This window comes from Osmerus eperlanus, chromosome 18, assembly GCF_963692335.1.
Source record: "Osmerus eperlanus chromosome 18, fOsmEpe2.1, whole genome shotgun sequence".
NCBI lineage: Eukaryota > Metazoa > Chordata > Actinopteri > Osmeriformes > Osmeridae > Osmerus > Osmerus eperlanus.
In genome coordinates this window covers 6,798,093-6,819,675 of record NC_085035.1, presented here as the reverse complement: position 1 = coordinate 6,819,675, position 21,583 = coordinate 6,798,093, and the positions used below count along the sequence as shown (strand labels likewise).

Below are 21,583 nucleotides of genomic sequence, written 5' to 3'. Positions count from 1 at the left end.
GGAGTATTAGCTCAGGTCTGTTTTGAGAATAGTCAACTATTTCTAAACTTCGAGAAAATAAATGTCTTGTCATGTTAAATACTCAATAGAAGTCTGGGTGGAACAAATTCGCTTTATAACAAATTATTTTATTTTAACGAGCAATGAAAGATTTGTGTATACATTCAGCATTTTTTCATTTAAATAGCACATCTGTACAATTATTGCACACTACCAAGGCAACCCACCACAGATTAATCAAAAGTATTTGCACCACATTTTAAATCCACCTATGTTTTGCACTGATTTTAAACATCGGGTTTAGCTGGGAGCGATGATTGGTTTCTAGGATTTCCAGGAAATGCTCAGGACTTCCAAACAGCAAGGGAGGTGGAGAATGATCAGTGACATTGAGCAGCCTTGGACCAATGAAATGTAGGCACTTATTAAATGTCTTATATTTCAGTATTGGTGAAGATATGGCTGATGAGCTCCCACCAGGGGTGAAGAACTGGAGGCCACCATGAGTCCTGGAAGGGAAGCATACTGGTAAAGAGAGTCCAAGGGTAGTGTAGACACACCAGGCAGAGTCTGGGAAGCAGGGAAGGAGTTGTAGTGCATGCTGTGGGGCTGGAGATAGGGGGCAGTGGTGGGTCCCTCTGGGACCAGGTGAGGGTGGTAGCTGGGGTAGGGGGCAGAGCAAAATGCCTGTAGCTCGGAGTAGTGCAACAGGTGAGATGCCACCTTAGCCTGGCAGGCATGTGCCAAGGCGTCCTGCACAGTCCTCTTCAGTTTCATACGCCGGTTCTGAAACCAGTTACGGATCTGGGGAAGCAAAAAGAGCAAGACAATTTACAATACATTCAATGATGTCATTAATTGATTAACATCTAGAATTTCATGTGATTTTATTGCATTCCTTTATCCTTATTCCCCTGTGTTTGCTGACATGTCTGGCAATTTGTAATATACAAGCTTGCTGTGTCTGCATTAGTATCATATCAACTACAAATCAGAACACAGTGATTGATAGTTATATTTCAAAGAGGGTTCTTGTGATGCCTACCTGCTTGTCTGATAGGTTGAGTTTTTTGCAGAGCTCAGCTTTGTCCTGGGTCCCCAGGTAGGCGTTCCTTTTAAAGGCTCTTTCCAGGCTTCTGATCTGCTCAGTTGTGAAGGCGGTGCGCGGCCTCCGGCCCGACGGGGGCGACGAAGGGGACGGGGAAATGCTGTCGAGAGAGGCAGAGGGGGAGAGAGAGCGCCCCCCCTCACTCTCGTACCCTGAGGTCTCTTCCTCTGTCCCACTGCTGAAACCTGTAGCAGCCTCTGAGAAAAAGAAAGGGTGTTTGGTTTGGATAACAGTCAAAAATCACAACGAGCGTCACACAAATAATGCACAATAATACACAAAATTAAAGCAATACAATTCTTATAACTCTTTTGGTTTCAAAAGACTTACTATTCGGAATTAAAACAACACATTTCTGGGAACAATCACAAAAGAGGAATTCCATGAGATAAAAAACAAAGACTCAACTATAAATATTGGTCTGTGTAGGAAATTACTTAAATTAGCTGTGAGGATGTAGTGAGTGAGCCTATACCTTGTTGGTTGTTAGGAAAATTAGGACTCTGGTGGTTTGTTCCTCTCTCAGACTCAGTGTGGCTTGGAAGGCTGTGTGGGACTCTTCCCTCCAGGTGGTCCTGATTCAGAGGTCTAGTAGTAGAGTAGAATCCAGGAAGGCTCTCTGAGTGTGTCCCAGAGGCGCTGGGTCCATTACAAGTCTCAAGGCAGGAGGAGAAACGTTGACTGCCTAAACCCTGGCTGCTCTGGGACAGCCACTCAATAGAAAATTGTCCCTTCATGGTCATTGCACAAAACGTGTCCAAAGGATGTAAATTTAAAAAATGGGTTTCTTTAGTGCAATCAATGATCCAACAAAGTTTCCAGAGATGCTAAATAGGTCTAGTGCTGCTAGGTACATCCGTCTGTGTCTTAGGAAGAAATGATCTCTGCTGAAGCTAGGTCGGTATTTATGCAGGGCATCCCTCCTAATTTACAACTCACTCAGCCCAGGATCAAAGCGCATGTTGTCCCCTCCCTTCCACCCTCCCTCCTTGAGTTTTCACAACTGCAGTAATTAAGGCGTCTCATTCGGACTGAATGAGGCCATTACCCACTGGCTCCAGTGAGTCTGGAGAGGTTTCCCCCCCTTCCAACACACACACCTCCCCATCTTACAGGCCTCACCTAACCTCCACATCTAGATACATGATGCACGTGTATATGTCTTCATATACTAAAAGAGAGGTTTTCTCTTTTAAATCATACATTCTTTCCCCAAATATTCATCTCAGACTAGAAACATTTTGGGCACATCCTTAATCAAAGAACTGTGGTATGTTGAACTAAATGCTATCAATCAATCAGTACATGCTATCTAATCACTGTGCTTTCAAAGATATTTCTCTTTTTGCAGATTTTTTTGCAAAGGATCACTGAAATGGATGACTATCTAGATTGATTGGTTTAAGGTAATGCAATAATGTCTCATCTGGTTGATCCCTCCTCAATCAGTTAATCTGCGCGTTTGTTGAGAACTTCATAGAGTTAAGAGAGGCAAATCTGCATGTATTAAATCACATCCAAGGCCTGATCACGTAAAATTGTTCCCACTTAAATTTCCTGCCAAAGAATTCTGGTTTTCAACAGAGCTGCTGCCTCCAAAGACATTTCATGTCTTATGCGGGTGTGCGTTTTGGTATCAAAGTACCTTGAGCCTTTGAAGTATCCGGTCTCGGTTAATGACCTATTAGCACCAGGTCTATACTGCTCGCCGTGGCGCACGGAGACAGTCGTCTGTCGAAGAGATTGTGAGCGCAATGCCCGGAACATTCACTGGTCCAGGCTCTCTCATTATCTTATCAATGGGATAGTTCGTGATTGAGCCAATTACTCCTTTGGACACAATGTAGGATCACACTACACACTCCCCTCCCCTCTTCCCACAAACAGACGAATAAGGAGATAGGCTGCTTCGCAGGTATTCAGAAACCCCTTACCATTTATCCCGTTGTCGCGCTATGAGAACGATTGACTTGATCCCCTGATCCCTATTTTAGCATGTTAATCATAACAATTCTGAATGATTGAAACAGAGGAGACAGAATCGACGATAGGCGTTGGACCCTCATTCTCTAAACTTACAGCCTCCCGTTGATTAAAATGTAAAAAAGTTATCAATCAACTGAATGTTGTAGTGGGGTCCAATGAATGATGCCTTTATACGTTTCAATACAGGATTCAATTTTCTTTTTGTACACTTGAATTTACGGACGGCTTCGAGTGGATAAATTGTGTATTTGTACTTCGTAAATATATACATACTGTGTTGTATAGCTTAGTTATAGTTTAAATTGTTTTATGTAAACTGTACTAGGTGAATTGTGTGTATGAGTTGTTGTATCCCACGACAGTGGCACAACTACAGTAGGCCTACATATTTGTCTGTGTATATTTGGGATAACTCAGAGCAGAATGAGGAAGGAGGCTATAACTAGCACAATATACTGTTACATCCTCCTCTACAGAGCAATAAACCAAACACACATAACCACACATACACACACGTATGCATGCAGGGCAATCAGGTGTTTGAAGGCATCTGTGTTGCAGTGGCATGGTAGATGGCCGTGCCGTCTCTCACACTCCCGTCTGTCTGAGGTCTGCAAAGACAGGCTCCTGTCTACCCTGTCTACCCCCTCTCTCTCTCTCTCTCTCTCTCTCTCTCTCTCTCTCTCTCTCTCTCTCTCTCTCTCTCTCTCTCTCTCTCTCTCTCTCTCTCTCTCTCTCTCTCTCTCTCTCTCTCTCCTTCTCTCTCTCTCTCTCTCTCGTTCTCTCTCTATCTCTCTCTCTGTCTCTCTCGGTCTCTGTCTGTCTCTCTCTGTCTCTGTCTGTCTGTCTGTCTCTGGCCCAACAGGCCCACATCAAAGAACACAATAGCCAGCCCACTATCCAGTATCAGGATAGAAGATGGAGACAGACAGACGGGGGATGGACTGATACCCACTTTACAATATGGAGCCAGTTGTGGGAGAGAAAAGAGAGACAGAAAGAGATAGGGATATAGATATGGGAGGAGAAAACAACTGATCAGGAGCCTTTGAAGTTTTAACTATAATCAGTCAGACTGTGTGTAAATTCCAGAGTGTTTTGGGGAATGGGTGCTTGAGGACTGCTTTAGGAAATAAATGTTAGGAATGTTCCCCTGCAGTCTTCTTCTACCACAAGTTCATGTTGGCCTTCATAATTTCTTTAGCATATTCCTGGTCTTTATACCTTAAATGAAAGTCCTTTAATGGGGCTGACAACATTTGTTTGTTTGTAATTGGAGATGTCAAGATACATGTCAAGACAGTGACAGCTTGTTAGCACATCATGTCTGTTTACAAAGTGTTTTTGCTTTCAACAAAGCTCACACACTTTCTTTGCTTTGCATTGAGTATATATGTTTTTGCATCATATCCGAATTACCAGCACTCAATGCCCGTCTATACATCCGTTAATGCATATTAACAGATTAATGCATGTGTAAACATCACATTTACACCAGTCCTGTTTGTGTGTATATGTGTTCATTTGCAAACATGCACGTGTGGAGGGAAAGATCCAAGGAGACAAGGTGTCACCCCCCCCACCTCCCTTGGCCCCTGTCCCAGGCTGATGTCTGTGGGGTTAGGGGCCCCTGCTGTGCTCATCTTTGATTGGCTGCAAACAGAGCCTTTCATCTCTAATGGGCCTGTTTGCTACTCTGTTATGGACACAAACACACCTCAAACTCTGCAGGCACTGACAGGGGCAGCGGGGTATATGGAAGACCTAATGCCCATATACTGTAGGCCCTACACAGTTGTCTCTATCTAATTATGATTAATGAATAAACATAGCTGGGGGGGCAACTCTAAACACACTTTTTAATCGGCATTCTAATTGGCTTGAAAATCTTTCAGGGTTTGCTTGTGATCCTTTGAGATCATGAGATTTCTGGCAGACATTTCACCAACCACCAAGGACAAATAAGAACTGACACAGTACAATAACTTAGATTAGTTTCAGTCACTGGTAAGTGGAATCACAGTGCACAGAGGTTCTGTTGTGCTGCACAGTTTGTACCTCCTAAAAATGTACCTGCATAATAATCACACGCCTGCGTGTATATTTTAAAGCCGATAAATGCACTTATGCAGATCAGTAAGGATTTGGGAGGACAATAATCATTCTCCTGGGTTGCTTCTGTTGTCTCCAGCAGTATCCCTCCCTGTCTGTAACTTGGTCAGTTAGTTGGGCCCTTGTTCTATTGATTCCTATCAGTTCCTTCAAAGGCTCCTAGGGCTTTGATGAGGCCGGTGGGACTGGTCTTGTAGAAAAAGCAGGCACTACGACTCCAATGATTAAATGGGGAGGAGGAGAAGGAAGACAGGGACCAACCCTCCCCTTAAACTACAGGTCTGTACTCCTCAACCCCTCCCCCCCACACACACACAGAAGACACAGATGCAATCTCTGTATTTTCTGTGTGTTGCGTACAGGATAATCCACATATAAATCAGCGAATGACACATGGGTGAACGCACACACACATTAGCACAGAGGACCTGGACCAGAAGTCCCCTAAATTGCCCCTCAGAAGGATGTTACTTTTGTGTCCCACCCACCCAACTTTTGTTTCACATGTATGGTGTCAGAAAAGGTGATGTTGCAATGGGAATTAGGTGTTTGAAAGGGAACTAATCCCCTCAACTCTCATTCTTTTTCTAACAACACATTTACATTACCCTAAATTCTAACTTACTTTCTTAAGTTCCCTATTTTGTACCTACCTGTTCGACTAGGATCATTGTGTGTGTGTTTATGTATCTGTATCTGTATGTGTGAGGAGGAGGCTGAGGTGTGAGCAGTAACGCAGCCTTTGAAGTTTAACTGGCATTTAGAGGTTAATGAGGCTGTTAGGAAGAGGTGCTGGAAACGCTTGTCAACTCTTTCTCTCTCTCACACACACACACAACACACACAGGAAGTCTATGAAGTCCTATCTGAGAGTACAGTTTTATGCAGAAGTTTTGGCACCCCTGGTAAAAATGTATGTTACTGTGATTAGCTAAGTGAGTAAAAGATGACCTGATTTCCAAAAGGCATAAAGTTGAAGATGACACATTTCTTTAATATATAATGCAAGATTAGTTTCTTTCAAAACAACAAAAAAGGAAAAGGGCCCACAGCAAAAATGTTGTACTTAGTAACACCCCCTTTATCACAGCTTGTAAACACTTTGTAGCCAGCTAAGATTCTTTCAATTCTTGTTTGGGGGATTTTTGCTATTTCTTCCTTGCAAAAGACTTCAAGTTCTGTGAGATTCTTGGGCCGTTTTGCATGCACTGCCCTTTTGAGGGCTATCCACAGATATTCGATGATGTTTAGGTCAGAGGACTGTGAGGACCATGGCAAAACCTTCAGCTTGCACCTCTTGAGGTAGTCCATCGTGGATTTTGAGGTATGTTTAGGATTAGTTTGCAGAAGCCATCCTCTTTTTATCTTCAGCTTTTTTACAGACGGAGGGATGTTTGCTTACAGAATTTGCAGGAATTTCATTGAAGCCCTTCTTCCCTCCTGTGAAATGTTCCCCGGGCCGCTGACTGCAGCACAAGCCTGCATTTTTGATCCACCCCGGTGCTTAACAGTTGGACAGGTGTTCTTTTCATGAAATTCGGCACCCATTTGTCTCCAAACATACCTTTGCTCAACTTCATCAGTCCACAGGACATATTTCCAAAATGCATAAGATGGTGTTGTTGAGATGCTCCTTTGCAAACATCTGAAGCTGAGGACACAGGAAAGTTTTTTTTCCGGATAACTGTTCCATGAAAGTCATATTTGTGCAGGTGTCGCTGCACAGTAGAACAGTGCACCACCACTCCAGTCTGCTAAGTTTTCCTGAAGGTGAAACCTTGATTCACCTTTCTTGCAATCCTAAAGCAGTTCTCTCTGAACGTTTTCTTGGTCTTCCAGACCTCAACTTGACCTCCACTGTTCCTGTTAACTGCCATGACTGCTGATTGTTGGGACAAGGTTTGAGAAGTAGAGTATTTATAAAGCTTTGAAATTTGCATCACCTGGCCTTTCCTTTCGATGATTGTAAACAAGCCATAGCACTAACAAGCTAATTAAGGTCTGAGACCTTGGTAAAAGTTATCTGAGATCAGGGGTGCCCAAACTTTGGCATAAACTGTATTTAAAAGGAAATACCCTGTTTGTTCCAATACAACTTTAAGATTTAGAAGGAAAGAGTGGTTGTGAAAGAGTGAACATTGCAAGATCCTTACTAAAGACATATCCAATTACATAAAACGTCAATTTAAAATATTTGTATTTCTTTATTCACCTTCACTGTATTGTATTAAGGTCACTTTGTCTTACACCTGCTCTGACAGTACTTAGTAACACAATTTATACAAAACCTATGCATCATGAATTGAGGTCACAGTGTCAGTTTGGTGTCATGTATGGAAACTTCCACATCATTCTAGAAAAATGGCTGTTACACGTGTGAGCAGCTGTGCAAGTAGGACAACAGTCAGAATGCAACCCTCATTTCATGTAATGTAGCCTTACACATTCATAAGCTTACATCTTACAGACCAGCTTACACATCAAATAAGATACATTTACAAAAATACTTAATTTGAAGTGCCAATAAACAAATACACTGCCAAATATTTCTAGAATAAATGGAATGCAATGCAAATTAATCAACGTTATATCCAAACAGTATACAGTTTCAAGTATGGCTGAATACTAACATTTTAAAATATCCACGGCAACAGTCTGAAAAAGAGACAGGTTTCCTGCCTGTAGTCAGGTCACTTTCTCGAAGATTACTAATGCCGCTGAGATTAACTTGTGTGGTTGAGGCACCGTTGCTACATTGGACGGGTGGGATCAGTACACGAGAAATAGCTAATATGTGGCATACAATTCATGCATTTCTTTCACTGGGGGGAATGTACTCAAGACCCAGATGAGCAAAGATTTCCTCTTCCGAACTTGCCCTCAGATATGTCCTCTACAAAAAATAGAAAGGATTAAAGCAAGAGTGAGAAAGAGATGGCATCCATCAAAATGCAACTCTACCACACGGTTGTCGGCATGTCTTTATTTAAAATCAAACTCATATCAAACCATTTGGGAGTGAGTGTGTGGTAGTGGTGGTGGGCTAAGTGTATGCTATGTTGGTAGGGAGGCATAAAGGAAGTAAGACTGAACTGAGGTTCAGGAGAAAACCACACCACAACATCTACCACCTAGTCTACACACCCGATGACACACTTGATGCGCATCAGTTAAACCCCTGTATAACTCACGCTAGTCCGTTCTCTACTACAAATACAACCTCGCTATATCAACCACTCAAATATCTACTTTTGCATCCTCCTCATCTCCTCCTCTACTTTCAAGCTCCTCTTCTGCTATCCAGGCACCTTCAGGAGAATTGGCAGAGCTCTGAGAAGCCCGGTTCGAGGACTCATCCACCACATCTAATGTCTTCTGCCTGGATCCCTCTCACAAACCCACTTCATGCATTCGTTCATTCACGCTTGTTCTTCCTTCAAGTAAAACTAAAATGTGAATATGTAAGATGCAGATACCTGTATGCTGTTATACAAAGCATGGCTGCTTAGAGACATGGCCTTCTCCTGTTTGGCCCAGCGACGTAAATCTCTCTCAAACAACTACAGAGAGACAGGAGAGAAAAAAGAGAAAAAGTAAGTATGTTGTTAAGGACCATGGCTTCACTGTTTACACACATTATTGCAGCAGTTTAAACCTGACAGATGGTGGACAATTTCCATATGAAACATTTGAAGATCATTGCAGATGACAAGGTGTTAAGGACTCTATATCCTCTCCTATGGGACTATCACAGTTAGGGTTCAGTGACAAGGCTTACCTTGGACCCTGTCCAGCCCAACAGGGCAAATGCAAACTGGCTGTGAGGAGAGACCACGAGATCCACCCTCACTGCTCTCCAGGGTTGGTCCCTAGAGCCTTGTGTCGGCTCCAACACTGGAATTCTCTTCTGGGTCGAAGCGTCCACGCTTGGGTGAGTCTTAGTCTCTGTCTCCCCATCGACTGGAGTGCGCATGTTTGTCTGTGTGCAATTCTCTGTCTGTGTTGGTAGTCCTATGAGTCTCTCCATCTGCACCTTCCCCTCATCCGTGTCCACGGGCAGTCTGAAAATTAAGAAGCACCTCTCAAAGCGGTCCATGTTAGAGGATGGCTGTCCAGGACCCTCTTTAGCTTCGAGATAGGAGTTCCTAGTGGTCTTCTGGTACAATAGGTAACCCTAGGGGGACAGAATAGTAAGTTCTATATCTGTTGTTCAGTTTTTTTTTTACCAGTTTGAAAGGGTCCATTTTAACAGAATCCCACCATCACAAACCAACTTGACACCTGTTAGAGATTACACATTACCTGTGATTCCAGCCAGGAAACTACTTTTGGCATTAGACCCTCTTCTCTGCTCTCCTCTGGGTGGGTGATCAGGAAATCAACATCATGGCCGGTCTGTTTTCCCCTAAAGACACAAATAAATGTTTCCATGTCGATGGATGACCTTTCGACTCTTCAATGATAACTCAATAACACATGTAATTACAATGTAGCTGTCTGACCTACAATTCCCCGCATACCTCCTGAATCCTCCAATCAGAGTGATCTCTGCACCTTCCAGCACAGCATTGACTGCCTTTTTCACAATCTGGCCAATTATAACAGCCTCTGTTTTGGTGACTGGCAAATTGAGATCTTCATAATGCTGAAGACCTGAAATAGAGAAAGCAGTATCTGCAGAATGTTCTTAAGAAAAACACATATATGCTCTTGAGATAAACACACACACACACCAGCTTGTTGTGCTCGGTTGAGTGCATGTCCTGACCTCCGCAGTTCTGAGAGTGTGTGTATTCCTTCTCTGAACCAGCGATCTGCAGTTTTAACTCCAACACCAAATATGCCTGTGAGGATCTGAAACTCATTGACAGAAAGCAAATGAGGCTACAAGCCAAAATGAACATGGTCGACTTCACTCAAACACACACCTTCAGAACTGTATACTGCTTTGAATGCTTTGTAGTCTCCACTTCAAGGGACACACCTTCCTCCAGGATTTCCTGTGGACAGAGACAGATAGGACCGTCTAGATCCTGAGAGACACTGATGCATTTAGAGAGAGATAGAGGAAGTGTTAAGAGAGACACAGAACGTGTTAAGTCCTAACCTTTATGACTCTGAGCGAGTGTTCCCCGAGACAGGGCAGGCCATGGAGTTGCTTCAGTCTAGTCACTGGCTGGGGAAGGAACTTCAACACTGCTGCTGCCCTCCTGAACGCCACGCTACGCCCTTCATTCTCACTGAACTCGGCACTGTCAGCCAGGATGGACAGCGCATCCTGTGCCAGAGAAAGAGAAGGTGAGGGAAAAAGACATTACCTCAATATTTTCCAGTTTGAGTCTGACTGATTATGAATTCAGATTTTCATCAAGGGTAACAGAGAAATCAAAGTCTTGGAAAATGGGCCTCTTTAGAATAGTGCATAGGAAACCGAGGAATCACCGTGAGCCTGGAGTTGTGGCCCATAAGAGGGGTGCATCTCTGGCAGGCATAGCTGGGAACTGAGAATTCTGTAAGCTCCGTTCCACATTCCTGTGTCTCATTCGGTAAAAATAAATAAATACAAAAAGTAACTCACTCTGGTCTTCACACTTAAAGATTGTAGTAGGAAGTTTCACAAGTAAAACGGGGCACACCTGAAGCCTATGTCTGTCCAGGATGTCCACTGGGCAACCCACCCGCATGCTCTCTGTGTACCAGCTGATGTCCAGGACATGGATTTCTTCCCTCGTTGAATTCTTCTCAACTCCCGACTGTTTAGATAATTGAGAATTCAGCCAAGTGCGAGCCTCGTCTCCAGAATTGTTCTCGGATACAACGTGTGTGACAGACTGGTTAAATGACTCCTCCACAAGGAAACCTTTGCCACGACCAAGCTGAGTGAGGAAGGATTTTCGACTCGCTCCCATCTTTCTCTCCAGGAGAAAGATAACCACCTGCGGGTACTTAATGGTTCCGTCGCCGCTACTCGCAGCATGCAGTTGTATTCTTCTTTTTTTAAACGGCACCATGGCTACAGCTGACTTACATAACTTCTAAACATATAGTGCTATTTAACTTAAAATGCAAACCAGTTACTTCTTTGTTGACTATCTGTCCCTATAGCCTACATTGACTCCATTCCTGATAACACACATCATATTATAAGTACGCTAAAATACACGTTTATTTGATTCAAAAGAGAAACGACATAAATAAGACACTGTCACAGTGACAGGAAAGAGCAGTCATGCAGCTGGCTACATTTAAGCAGTATGCAGTCCGCCACGAAAAATAGATCTGATGGGGAAACAGGAAGTAGCACCGCTTAAAGGCGCTAACATGGAGAGAAAAAACACATTAGGGGTGTTACAACTATAACCCTAACTTCCACATCTCTTTTGTGCCACGCTGACTTGCGGCCATGTAGCCTATATTGTGAAAAAAATACATCTACTCTTCTGCTCGGAACGCCCCATTCCCCCTCCTCCTCGTTAGAAAAGAATAATGTTAGGCTAAATCATCTTGATACATAACGTTTTTGTTTTGTGGTCAGAATATGAGCTACCTAAATGGAGGCGTAGCTAACAGAAAAACATTTCTACATTAATCAAAGCTAAATTGGTGAAAGAAGTACTCGACTAGTAGGCTCACTGTGTTGATGCGGCTGCCATAGCATAGGCTAGTCCAGTCCACGAGTGTAATTCCCCTCAGGCGAGTATGAAAGAAGTGATCATATGATCCCAACTTCCTCAAACTTCAGACTGCCTCAGTTGTGCGGTTTGACAGCACACTTAGACCAACCCCTCATAGGTGTTTTTGTATTTGCTCCCCTTTGCTGTAAACGAAACCATAGCAGCAGATAAGGTGGTCAGCTTGCTAATGGCAAGTTCGGAGACAATAACCGGACAGAGGTATGGACAACGGACACTAAAAGCAGGTGTGAGAAGGGCTGCGTTGTTCCTCGCGTTGTTTACCTGCATGCTCAGGTGTTCAGAATGTCAAAAACCGAGAAATATCGTCCTAATACTAGCCGACGATCAAGATGTGGCACTTGGAGGAATGGTAAGTAACTTCGTGCTTTCATACCGATTTAAACACATTTTTGGCTAGTTTGAAGTTAACAATATATGATTAGAAGGATATATAATGTGTTATTATTGGGGTCCGTGTTGTGGAAAATAACTTGTTTGAGCGTCTGCCCTGCATGTAGCCTACTTTCCGTAGGCTACTTACCGCGGCATATTGCCTGCCAGGCTGTGACTTTCTATAGGCCGCTTTAGGTTGAGACATACGTCAATTAGGTTGTGCGACATAATATAGTTTATGTGGAAATATCTCTACCAGGAAGGGAGGGCCTATTGAAGACTGTGTGGTCATTTTTTACATACAATTTAAAAATTCTGTTTGATTAAACCCTACTTTATTTTGAATTTGTATTCCTCTTTTTCACTATTCATTTTTATTTTTATTATGAATTTAATCAGCCCTGAATTATTTTTAAGTTATGTTTCCTTCAGATTGTTTTCTTCAAGTTGGTTTTACATTGTTTAAAAAAAAAAAGTCTCACTTCTCTCTATTTCTATCTGTTCAATAGACCCCAATGAAGAAAACCAAGGCCCTAATTGGAGACGCAGGTGTCACATTCTTTAATGCTGTAAGTACAAGAGCGAGTGTAGTGTAAAATACATTGCGAATGGAAGGAGTTGGTCTACGCTAGAAAGGCAAAATATTCACATGCCAGTTTTCTTCACCAATGCCTCATATTCTGAAATCTTCACTTTATCTTCTTCTCATCCTCTCCCCAGTTTACTGCAACACCGTTGTGTTGTCCCAGCAGAAGCAGTATTTTGACGGGTCAATACCCTCATAACCACGCAGTGAGAAACAACTCTCTGTCAGGTAACTGCTCCAGCCTTCTCTGGCAGAAAGGCCCAGAAAGTACAGCCTTCCCTCTCTACCTCAGCAAACAGCAATACCAGACCTTCTTTGCTGGAAAGTATCTCAACCAGGTATACATACGCACACACAGCACACACATACAAGGGCCTATGTTTCCTCATGACCAATCATGTGGTCATTATCTATGGAAAAAGCTACAGTCCTTTCTTCCTGTTTTAGCTCTTATATAGAATGCTGCTGACATTTGATGATAGATCTGTTTCTCTTTTGACAGTTAGTCTCAGCCTCAGTCAGTGCATTAACGGCTAACACGCTATATTCATGCATGTTGAGTGCTCCATTAATGTACCCCCCCCCCCAACCACTTATATTTACATTTATGCATGCATTATGTTTCTGTTATTGTCATGAACAATGTACATGACTTGCATGTTTTCCTGTGACAGTATGGAAAGAAGGAAGCTGGAGATGTTGGATATGTTCCACCTGGCTGGGACCAGTGGCACGCTCTGGTGACTCCTTCAGCACTCACACACAAAAAAACAACCCAAACAAACACATTTATTTTCCCAACCGTATATAGAACGTGTGTCCGAGGTGTGTTTTGTGTGTATGCAGGTGGGGAACTCCCAGTACTACAACTACACACTCTCGGTCAACGGCAAAGAAGAAATTCACGGAGACAACTATGAAAAAGACTACCTCACAGACCTCATAGTAAGTCGTCTCCTAACAACCCACCATGTCCTGTGTTTCTTTTGTAAAAAGGATATTTGTTTGCTAGAACTTCTTAACCAAGGGCGAAAGGGAAGCTTGTTCTTTTCAAATATCCTTGCGTCAGCTATAGACAAACACATAGAATAATATGGTGTGTATCTAGATAGCCACCTGATCTCTTTTTGCTGTGGTTGACAACTTGATACCTGTTGTCAGTTGACATCCTGCTGTTAGTTTAAGGCCGTAGTGTTCTTATAGTTTTTGGCCCTAATGTGTTCTGGTGTTCATTCACTTCCTGGTGTTTGACATTCCCTTCTCATGCCATTAGCATGTGACTTTGAATTTGCTTTGTCAGATTCCTGGCGTACACCACCCCAGTGGGACATCAAGTACTTTGTTCGAGTTGTTGTCTTTTTAACAAGGAAAAGTGTAATAAAAATGTCCTTGTCATCCAATGCAACTCCAAGTGCTGTACAAATAAGTTTACTGAATGTGACCAATGTACAAGTCAGTCCCATGACTCTGGCATTCAGTATCCAACCTTCTGATCTCAGACTCTTTCCTATGCACAGTGACAAATGTTTCACAGACGGATTGCGCAATGAACCACTTTCCTTTTCCAAAACCCTGTGTTTCCCCACACCCGTTTACGCTGTGTGTCTTTTTATTCTGACCAGCAGTTCATGTCCCATCTGTATGTCTGGCTGGAGTTGGAAACCATTTTGGCCTATAAAATAACAGTTTGAATTGGTTTACTCTTTCTCGTGTTGCTTTTCTCAGTTGAACAGGTCTCTCAACTTCCTGGAGAACAGGAGCCCACAGCGTCCATTCTTCATGATGCTGTCCCCTCCAGCTCCCCACTCCCCCTGGACTGCGGCCCCCCAGTACCAGAAATCCTTCAGTGACGTCAAGGCCCCCCGCGATGGCAGCTTTGACAAAGCAGGAAAGGTTAGCATACTGAAACACACACACACACATGCCTACATTTACTTATTTATTGACTTACTAACTTTGAGTTAACACCATAAGATTGTGTCTTTGATGTGTTTGCATTAGGACAAGCACTGGCTGCTGCGCCAGCCCCTTAACCCTATGCTCGGCAGCTCCATGGACTTCCTGGATAATGCCTACAGGAAGAGGTACAATAGCCAATTGTTGTGGAAACGCAATCCAAAAGTTTTTTTTCGATCTATCCGCCGCATTTCAAGTTGACTGGCAGTACCACTGAAATATGATATTTTTTTTTCTGCTATCTGGCAGGTGGCAGACTCTCTTATCTGTTGATGACATGGTGGAAGCAGTCATTAATAAACTGGTGGAATTAAAGGAAATAAACAACACCTACATCTTCTACACCTCGGACAATGGCTACCACACCGGTATGTGTTTGTGTCCTGCTCTGTATGTCCATTTACCTATCTTTCTGCATATCTAGTCTGCTTGCTAGTCCGTCTGTCTGGCCGTCAGTCAGATATGTTCACTTACAAAAAGGATTTGCCTGTCTTCAGTTTACTAATTATACACTAATCAACTCACTGGGCTTTGCTTGTCCTCCCAGGGCAGTTTTCTCTGCCCATCGATAAGAGACAGCTGTACGAATTCGACATCAGGATCCCCCTCATGGTCCGTGGACCAGACATAAAACCACAACAGATAGTGCAGGTCAGAAATTCCTACTGGACACACACACACACACACAGCATCCATTCCAAGGTTGTCATCTGTCTTTGTTAATTCACGCCACAAGTGTTTCCTCAGGCCCCTGTGTTGAACATTGACCTGGCTCCCACCCTGCTGGACATCGCAGGTCTTAACCTGTCCCTTGTGAATATGGATGGACAGTCTTTCCTCCCTCAGATGGTGAGAACTCTTGATAAGGGCTCCACTCACTTTCTAACTTTCACCCTGTCCATTTATCTCCCTTTTTCTAACATAAGACTTTCCTCCTTCAATATCTCCCTTCTTTTTTGCAGGCGCCCACTCTGCGTAACGGTACTGCGCGCCCCTTCTTCCTGGTGGAGTACAATGGAGAAGGGCACACCACCCCTGACCCCTCCTGTCCCAAACTGGGTCCTGGATTGTCTGTGAGTTTCCCCATCGCCTGAATTCCTGCCATCATTCAAACAGAATTCCACTCAGATGTCAACAGTGACACTGCACAATATCACTCTGCAGTTAATGGAGTCAAGGCATGACTCACACGCTTATATCTGTTTCCGTCCCTCTCCAGCAATGTTTCCCTGACTGTGTGTGTGAGGATGCTTTCAATAACACCTATGCCTGTGTCAGGACTCTCGTTGGACACAACCTACAGTACTGCGAGTTTGCCGACAGTGAGGTATGTGTGTGCACAAATAGTTTTAAATAGTTAAACCCATTGGGGAGAGACCACTGTGCCTGGACATAAAATTGCATGTTATTCTAAATAGTCTCTGTCTCTTAATCTGTATATAGTGCAACTCTCTCACACACACTCTCTTTTTCTTTCAGTCATTCGTTGAGGTGTATAACCTGACTTCAGACCCTCACCAGCTGGAAAACATTGTGAAGAAGGTCGACCCCACCCTTCTGCAGGCCATGAACCAACGGCTAATCAAGCTACAGTCATGTGTGGGCGACAGCTGCCGAGATACAAGTGAAGAACGAATCAGGCGTTAGGGTGGGCGGGACCATAGCTCTAAGCCTTGTACCAAAGTTAAAAGGTCATTACAATAAGTGGTAATTGATGTGTGTTTAGAGCCACTTTTAACACATTTGTTTTAATCTGAATGAATAGTAGGCACTGTGTCATCTGAATCTGCACATATTCTTCTTCTGGATAGTGCTTATAGTTCTTACCTATGCTGAAATCTTGCATATACTCAGACTATCTGGGTACTATGAAACTATTTTGTAGGCAGCAAGTTGCACTATAGGTTATTGACAATTAAAGATTAGTATGTTTTTGTATAATACATTTGAATACAGGGTATGGAAGCCCATTGGAGCCTTTACACAAGACAGAACCAACTGCATTGTTATTTTGTCATTTCATAAAGTGAGAAGGTATACAACCCAAGGTTTACTAATATCAGTATTGAGTTGCCACAGTAATGGAAGTACTTTTTTCCATTTGGGTAAGTTGGCCCAGATCGATGCTAATAGGCAACTTCGGGTCAACCATCTCCCTTCATTGTTTCACCCTTGTTGATGACAGATTCACCCATAATTTAGAGCACTTTTACAAGAAATGAGTGAGATGTGAAAGTTGAAGCCTGTTCCTTTAGACTGTGAGCCCACAGAGGACTAAATCCTGCTGTCTTGTGCCTTTTCAGTGTCTTGAGAGAGGGCCAACTATTTAGTTGTCTTTTCCTCTTTGTTTATCACAAAAATCGTTATCGGCAACTATTCAAAATGTTTTACAAGTACAAATGATTACAGTAATTAAGTTGCCATGAGATCTTTTAAAAATGACAGAAGGGAAGTTTGCATCACTGCGGAGTAGACATGTTTTTTGTGTGTGTGAAAGGAATGTTGCCTAATCAAATGTGCATAGATATTTAAGGTAAATGTTCATATTGAAAAATTTAATATGACGTGATTCAGTCTGTGTGCCTTGTCTCTTTGCACTGATACAGCTTATGGCTTTAATGGTGTAGTGCACTCAAAAATGAAAGTTCATGTGTTTTACCCTCAACTGAGGCAGGTGCATTTTTGCTAGTTCTTGACTAATTATTGAGACCAAGAACTGTCAAGACTGAAGGTCGGGGTTATACATGTATTTGAGTGAACTACTTATTTTCATGTGAATGTGAATCCCATTGTGAGAAATCAATAAATCGTAAGCATTTAAATGAGTCATTTTTATTATTCCTACACGTGCTCATGAAACCAGATGCAATTTTCGGCAGTTGAAATGCAGATCGCTAACCAGCATGATTTTAAAGGGATATCTTTTCCCATTGTAATATTGGATGACTTACAGGCTTTTGAACAACACTGGACTGGCTAGCGGCCAAGTACAATTCAAATTGCATCACAACGTCTGTGGTGTACAGCTTCAGTTGATTATAAGTCCCTTCTTTCAAGTCTTCATGACCAGTAGTGGATCCTCAAAGATATTTGTAAACGGCCTTCTGGCCCAGGGTCTGAATTTCCAACTTGACAGGGCATTTGTAGAAGTGGGAGAGTAGCTCTTCTGTGTACCCAATCAAGAAGTAAAACTTCTGTGGGGGCATTTTGTGCAACATCAGGGCACACACCAACATCAAATTGCCACGCCTCTTTATCACTATTTCATTGGCCAGACAGTTGTGAAAGGTTCCAAACATAAAGCGTCGCACAAACACATCCTCCACTGTACGCTCAGCTGCACCCTCCTCCTCTTTTAGATTACCTGAAAATATAGATGGGGTCAGATTCATATGACAATAAGCAAGTTTTTTTAACCCCTAGCTACCATTATGCAAGTAATATTAAGAACCCACGTATCAATACAGCTTTTTCTTCCACAATACTGGAGTATATCTGACAATTAGTTTACATGACCAGTTATACTACATGATACTACACATACTGTTAAGAAAGACACTCACTGCAGTGCTGGGATAACCAGCCTTTGCGGTGGCCAATGTGATGTGGATGGAGGGCTTCCTCATAGGTCAGTGGTCGGTCTCCTTTCCTTACACGAATGCGGGCTGCTCGATTCTAAAGAATCAGAGAAAATGACTGGTATACTTATATTTTACCACTACAAATCAAAACAGTCATGTATCTGCTGTAACAAATCAATTAAACAAGACATATATATCCAACCATTCTGTATAGCTAGAAAACATAACGGGAAATACGAGCCCATATTTTTTCACATACCTTGCAACACACTGAAGTGACATGAAGTGCTCGAGTTCCTGAATTAGTGGCTACGGCAATTCCAGCTCTGGAAAGAGCCGTCTAAAGACATACAGTATAGTATTAAATAGTCAGCACAGTGTAGTACGGTAGTCAAAAATACAACACTTTTACAGAAGTATAAAACAATTATACATTTTCAGTCAAATGCGATGGTTTCTCACCAAAAACATCATACTTCGGTGGCTCAAGGACGCAGCCATTTTCGATAGACGAAATGATTTGTGGGAAAGATGGTTTAGTTGTTTGTCCACACTTTTTAATATTCTGAGTTGTGTGGTGAGAAACAAAACATTATGTAAATATGAAGCATTTCGGGGGGGGGGGGGAGACCTTAAAATACATATTAGTTGTTACGTTTAAACACGTTTTTTTTCTAACTAATGTATTCATTTGAGTTGTGGAACCTTAGTTACGCGTACTAGTTTCCTTACAGACTTGAACTAAGCGTGCATCTTTGTGCAGGATGTGGATAACCAAAATAGCTAACCAACGTTAGCTTACCTACTTAGACCTGCAATACATTGATCAACTGCTAAATTGAAGATAAACTATAATAATCACATATTTGTACCTTGATATAAATAATTACAATCTGATGCCGACAATGTCGTCGTCTATGGAAATGACAGAGTTGTACGACAACGCTCTACTAGGGATATTGCAGCATGTTGGAAACATACAGAACTTTCTACAGGTTTACTTTGGCTTCCTTTACCGCAAGACGGACTTCTACCGCCTGTTGTCAACTCCCAACGATCGTATGGGGTTTCCTCCTGGAGTCGCAGAGAAAATGGTCCTAAAGGTGAGTTTTCTGTGAAATGATAAATTACTTTGTCGCTAACATTAGCGTACACTACAGTACTGTAACCAGCGAAAATATTACAAGCTGTGGATCCAATTTGCTCATCAGTAAGGCCTGTCAAGGCACCCCCTACCACACATGATAGTCGCAACGTTAGTACCTAACAACGTGTTTGTTTTGTTCATAAAGTGTTTTTTTAGATGCTGTAATAACGTCTGGTCTCGAGTCATGGGATCACAACCTTTCTCTTTATTTCTGTCTAGACATTCAGGCTGTTTGAGCGGGTAGCAGAGCAGGACAGAGAGAGGGAGCTGAGGGAGCTGCAGGAGAGGGAGGAGGCCAGAGCGGTACCTCCTGCAGTTCAGGAGCTGGAGGTGACTGCCATACAGCCAGAGGAAGCTAGTGAACCAAAAACAGAACCTGCTCAAACAGCCACAGACCAATTGTCTGCAGGGCCAGGGCCTCTTTCTGCTTCAACCTCCAAGCAGGACCCGAGCCCCCAGACTCAGAGCAACAGTCCAGCACAGGGGAGCCTTGCATTGGCTGCCTGCACAGACTCAGCAGAAGCTGCAGCAACAGCGTGAGTAGTGCCTGTCTGGTCCTTTTTCATTTTCTCTTATCCTACTATTTTCCAATTGCTGAATTGCAATCATACTTTGTTTGTGAATGTTGTGATAGTGGTCAGGACAAGTTTCAGGCCAACCCAGAGAGCTACAACGGGGCAGTGCGAGACAACTACAGCTGGTCTCAAGACTACACAGATGTTGAGGTCCGCGTTCAAGTCCCAGCACACGTCGTCAAGGGCAGACAGGTAAAAAGTCCTACCAAACCGTTTGTCACTGGTAGCAGCCTTAGCGATGCCTCTCAATTTGAAGGCCAACTTCCTGTTGTTTGTTGTGTCGTATGTCTCACCCAGGTGTCCGTGAGTCTGCACACGAGTAGCGTGCGCGTGTGCTTGAGGGAGGGGGCAGGAGAGAGAGTCCTCATCGAAGGAGAACTCACTCACAAGATCAACATCGAAAACTCTCTGTGGAGCCTAGAGCCAGGACGCTGCGTGGTGGTTTGTAAACAAACACGCCTGCACACACACATGGGGGTAAACCCATGTGCGCGATACACACATTTACTCGATCTCACTGACCCGACCCGTCTCTCTCTCCTCCCCAGTTGTCTCTCAGTAAATGTGGGGAGGTGTGGTGGAGTGCCGTGATGAAGGGAGAGAAGGAGATTGACATCAACCAGATAAACCGGGAGCGCTCCATGGCAACGGTGGATGAGGAGGAGCATGCTGTACTGGATAGACTAACCTTTGACTACCAACAGAAGCTGCAGGGCAAACCACAAAGCCATGAGATGGTGAGAAGCTTTTGCTAGCATACCACACACTCACACATCCTGTCTCTTCATGTCACTAAATACACAAATATTCTTACTACCCACCTACATTCTTGGTATAACTGGCTGTGGGTTTTACTATTCCTAATCACCCTCATCACATTATATTCATGTGCTCTGTCTGTGTGTCTTTGTAGAAGGTGCATGACATGCTGAAGAAAGGCTGGGAGGCTGAGGGATCGCCCTTCAAAGGCCAGCAGTTTGACCCCTCCATGTTCGATATCCCACCGAGCGCGGTGCAGTTCTAAAACACGCACACGTACGTCAGATCAGATAGAATGGTAGTTTCCAGGATGTGGTTTGTGAGGTGTTGGGGAAAGACGTAAAACCAAGAAGGGGAATGCTTTCAATGTTATTGTAGAAGCTTTGTTGGTCAAAATATGACTTCATGTCACACCTTTCCGAGAGAACTTATGAAATGGAGGGTATTTCAGGTCTGAAATACCCCAGTGGGAGATGTGTTACTTTGCTGTGTTCATGTAATGCACCTGATCATAAATGAATCTGTATCCCTCTCTGAGTAATACATTTACATGCATCTGCCAACCTTAACAGGTGTAAACTTGACGGCTGATGCCCTTTCTTGCTTTCCCTTTGAGTCATTTTTGTGTGTCGAAAAATAAATAAAAGTCAATCGTACTAGGGTTGTTCTGCTTTTTTTTTGTTACTACGAATACTCAGATTTTTGT

At 43.1% G+C, this 21,583-nt stretch overlaps 5 protein-coding genes across 7 annotated transcripts; 2 read left to right on the top strand and 3 right to left on the bottom strand.

Moving 5' to 3' along the window:
- Positions 1-441: 441 nt before the first annotated feature.
- On the bottom strand, positions 442-1,845 carry ved (ventrally expressed dharma/bozozok antagonist). Its single transcript, XM_062484834.1, has 3 exons — positions 1,584-1,845; positions 1,046-1,305; positions 442-804 (listed from the first exon to the last, which is right to left on the bottom strand). The coding sequence occupies exons 1-3, from the start codon at positions 1,843-1,845 to the stop codon at positions 442-444; spliced, it is 885 nt and encodes a 294-aa protein (XP_062340818.1).
- A 5,494-nt stretch (positions 1,846-7,339) lies between these two features.
- Positions 7,340-11,574, bottom strand: polm (polymerase (DNA directed), mu). Of its 3 annotated transcripts, none has more exons than XM_062484141.1 (10): positions 10,843-11,574; positions 10,649-10,744; positions 10,314-10,484; positions 10,135-10,206; positions 9,940-10,060; positions 9,727-9,859; positions 9,509-9,611; positions 8,985-9,380; positions 8,683-8,766; positions 7,340-8,099 (listed from the first exon to the last, which is right to left on the bottom strand). In XM_062484141.1, the coding sequence occupies exons 1-10, from the start codon at positions 11,215-11,217 to the stop codon at positions 8,013-8,015; spliced, it is 1,638 nt and encodes a 545-aa protein (XP_062340125.1). In that variant the 5' UTR covers positions 11,218-11,574; the 3' UTR covers positions 7,340-8,012. The 3 variants fall into 3 exon arrangements, with proteins under 3 accessions (XP_062340125.1, XP_062340124.1, XP_062340127.1); XM_062484140.1 differs by having other exon boundaries at positions 7,382-8,099; positions 10,649-10,738; positions 10,834-11,574; XM_062484143.1 differs by having other exon boundaries at positions 7,382-8,099; positions 10,649-10,738.
- A 354-nt stretch (positions 11,575-11,928) lies between these two features.
- Positions 11,929-17,637, top strand: gnsb (glucosamine (N-acetyl)-6-sulfatase (Sanfilippo disease IIID), b). The gene is made up of 13 exons (XM_062484156.1): positions 11,929-12,250; positions 12,783-12,842; positions 12,994-13,197; positions 13,534-13,599; positions 13,706-13,804; positions 14,585-14,752; positions 14,861-14,943; positions 15,065-15,183; positions 15,363-15,466; positions 15,563-15,664; positions 15,778-15,888; positions 16,035-16,142; positions 16,295-17,637. Exons 1-13 carry the CDS (start codon positions 12,068-12,070, stop codon positions 16,460-16,462), a joined length of 1,575 nt encoding a protein of 524 aa, XP_062340140.1. The 5' UTR covers positions 11,929-12,067; the 3' UTR covers positions 16,463-17,637.
- mrps24 (mitochondrial ribosomal protein S24) lies at positions 17,313-19,001 on the bottom strand. Its single transcript, XM_062484159.1, has 4 exons — positions 18,859-19,001; positions 18,656-18,736; positions 18,379-18,490; positions 17,313-18,179 (listed from the first exon to the last, which is right to left on the bottom strand). The coding sequence occupies exons 1-4, from the start codon at positions 18,895-18,897 to the stop codon at positions 17,896-17,898; spliced, it is 516 nt and encodes a 171-aa protein (XP_062340143.1). The 5' UTR covers positions 18,898-19,001; the 3' UTR covers positions 17,313-17,895.
- On the top strand, positions 18,743-21,533 carry nudcd3 (NudC domain containing 3). Its single transcript, XM_062484158.1, has 6 exons — positions 18,743-19,499; positions 19,763-20,079; positions 20,178-20,310; positions 20,416-20,559; positions 20,667-20,855; positions 21,032-21,533. Exons 1-6 carry the CDS (start codon positions 19,293-19,295, stop codon positions 21,140-21,142), a joined length of 1,101 nt encoding a protein of 366 aa, XP_062340142.1. The 5' UTR covers positions 18,743-19,292; the 3' UTR covers positions 21,143-21,533.
- The last annotated feature ends 50 nt before the right edge of the window (positions 21,534-21,583 follow it).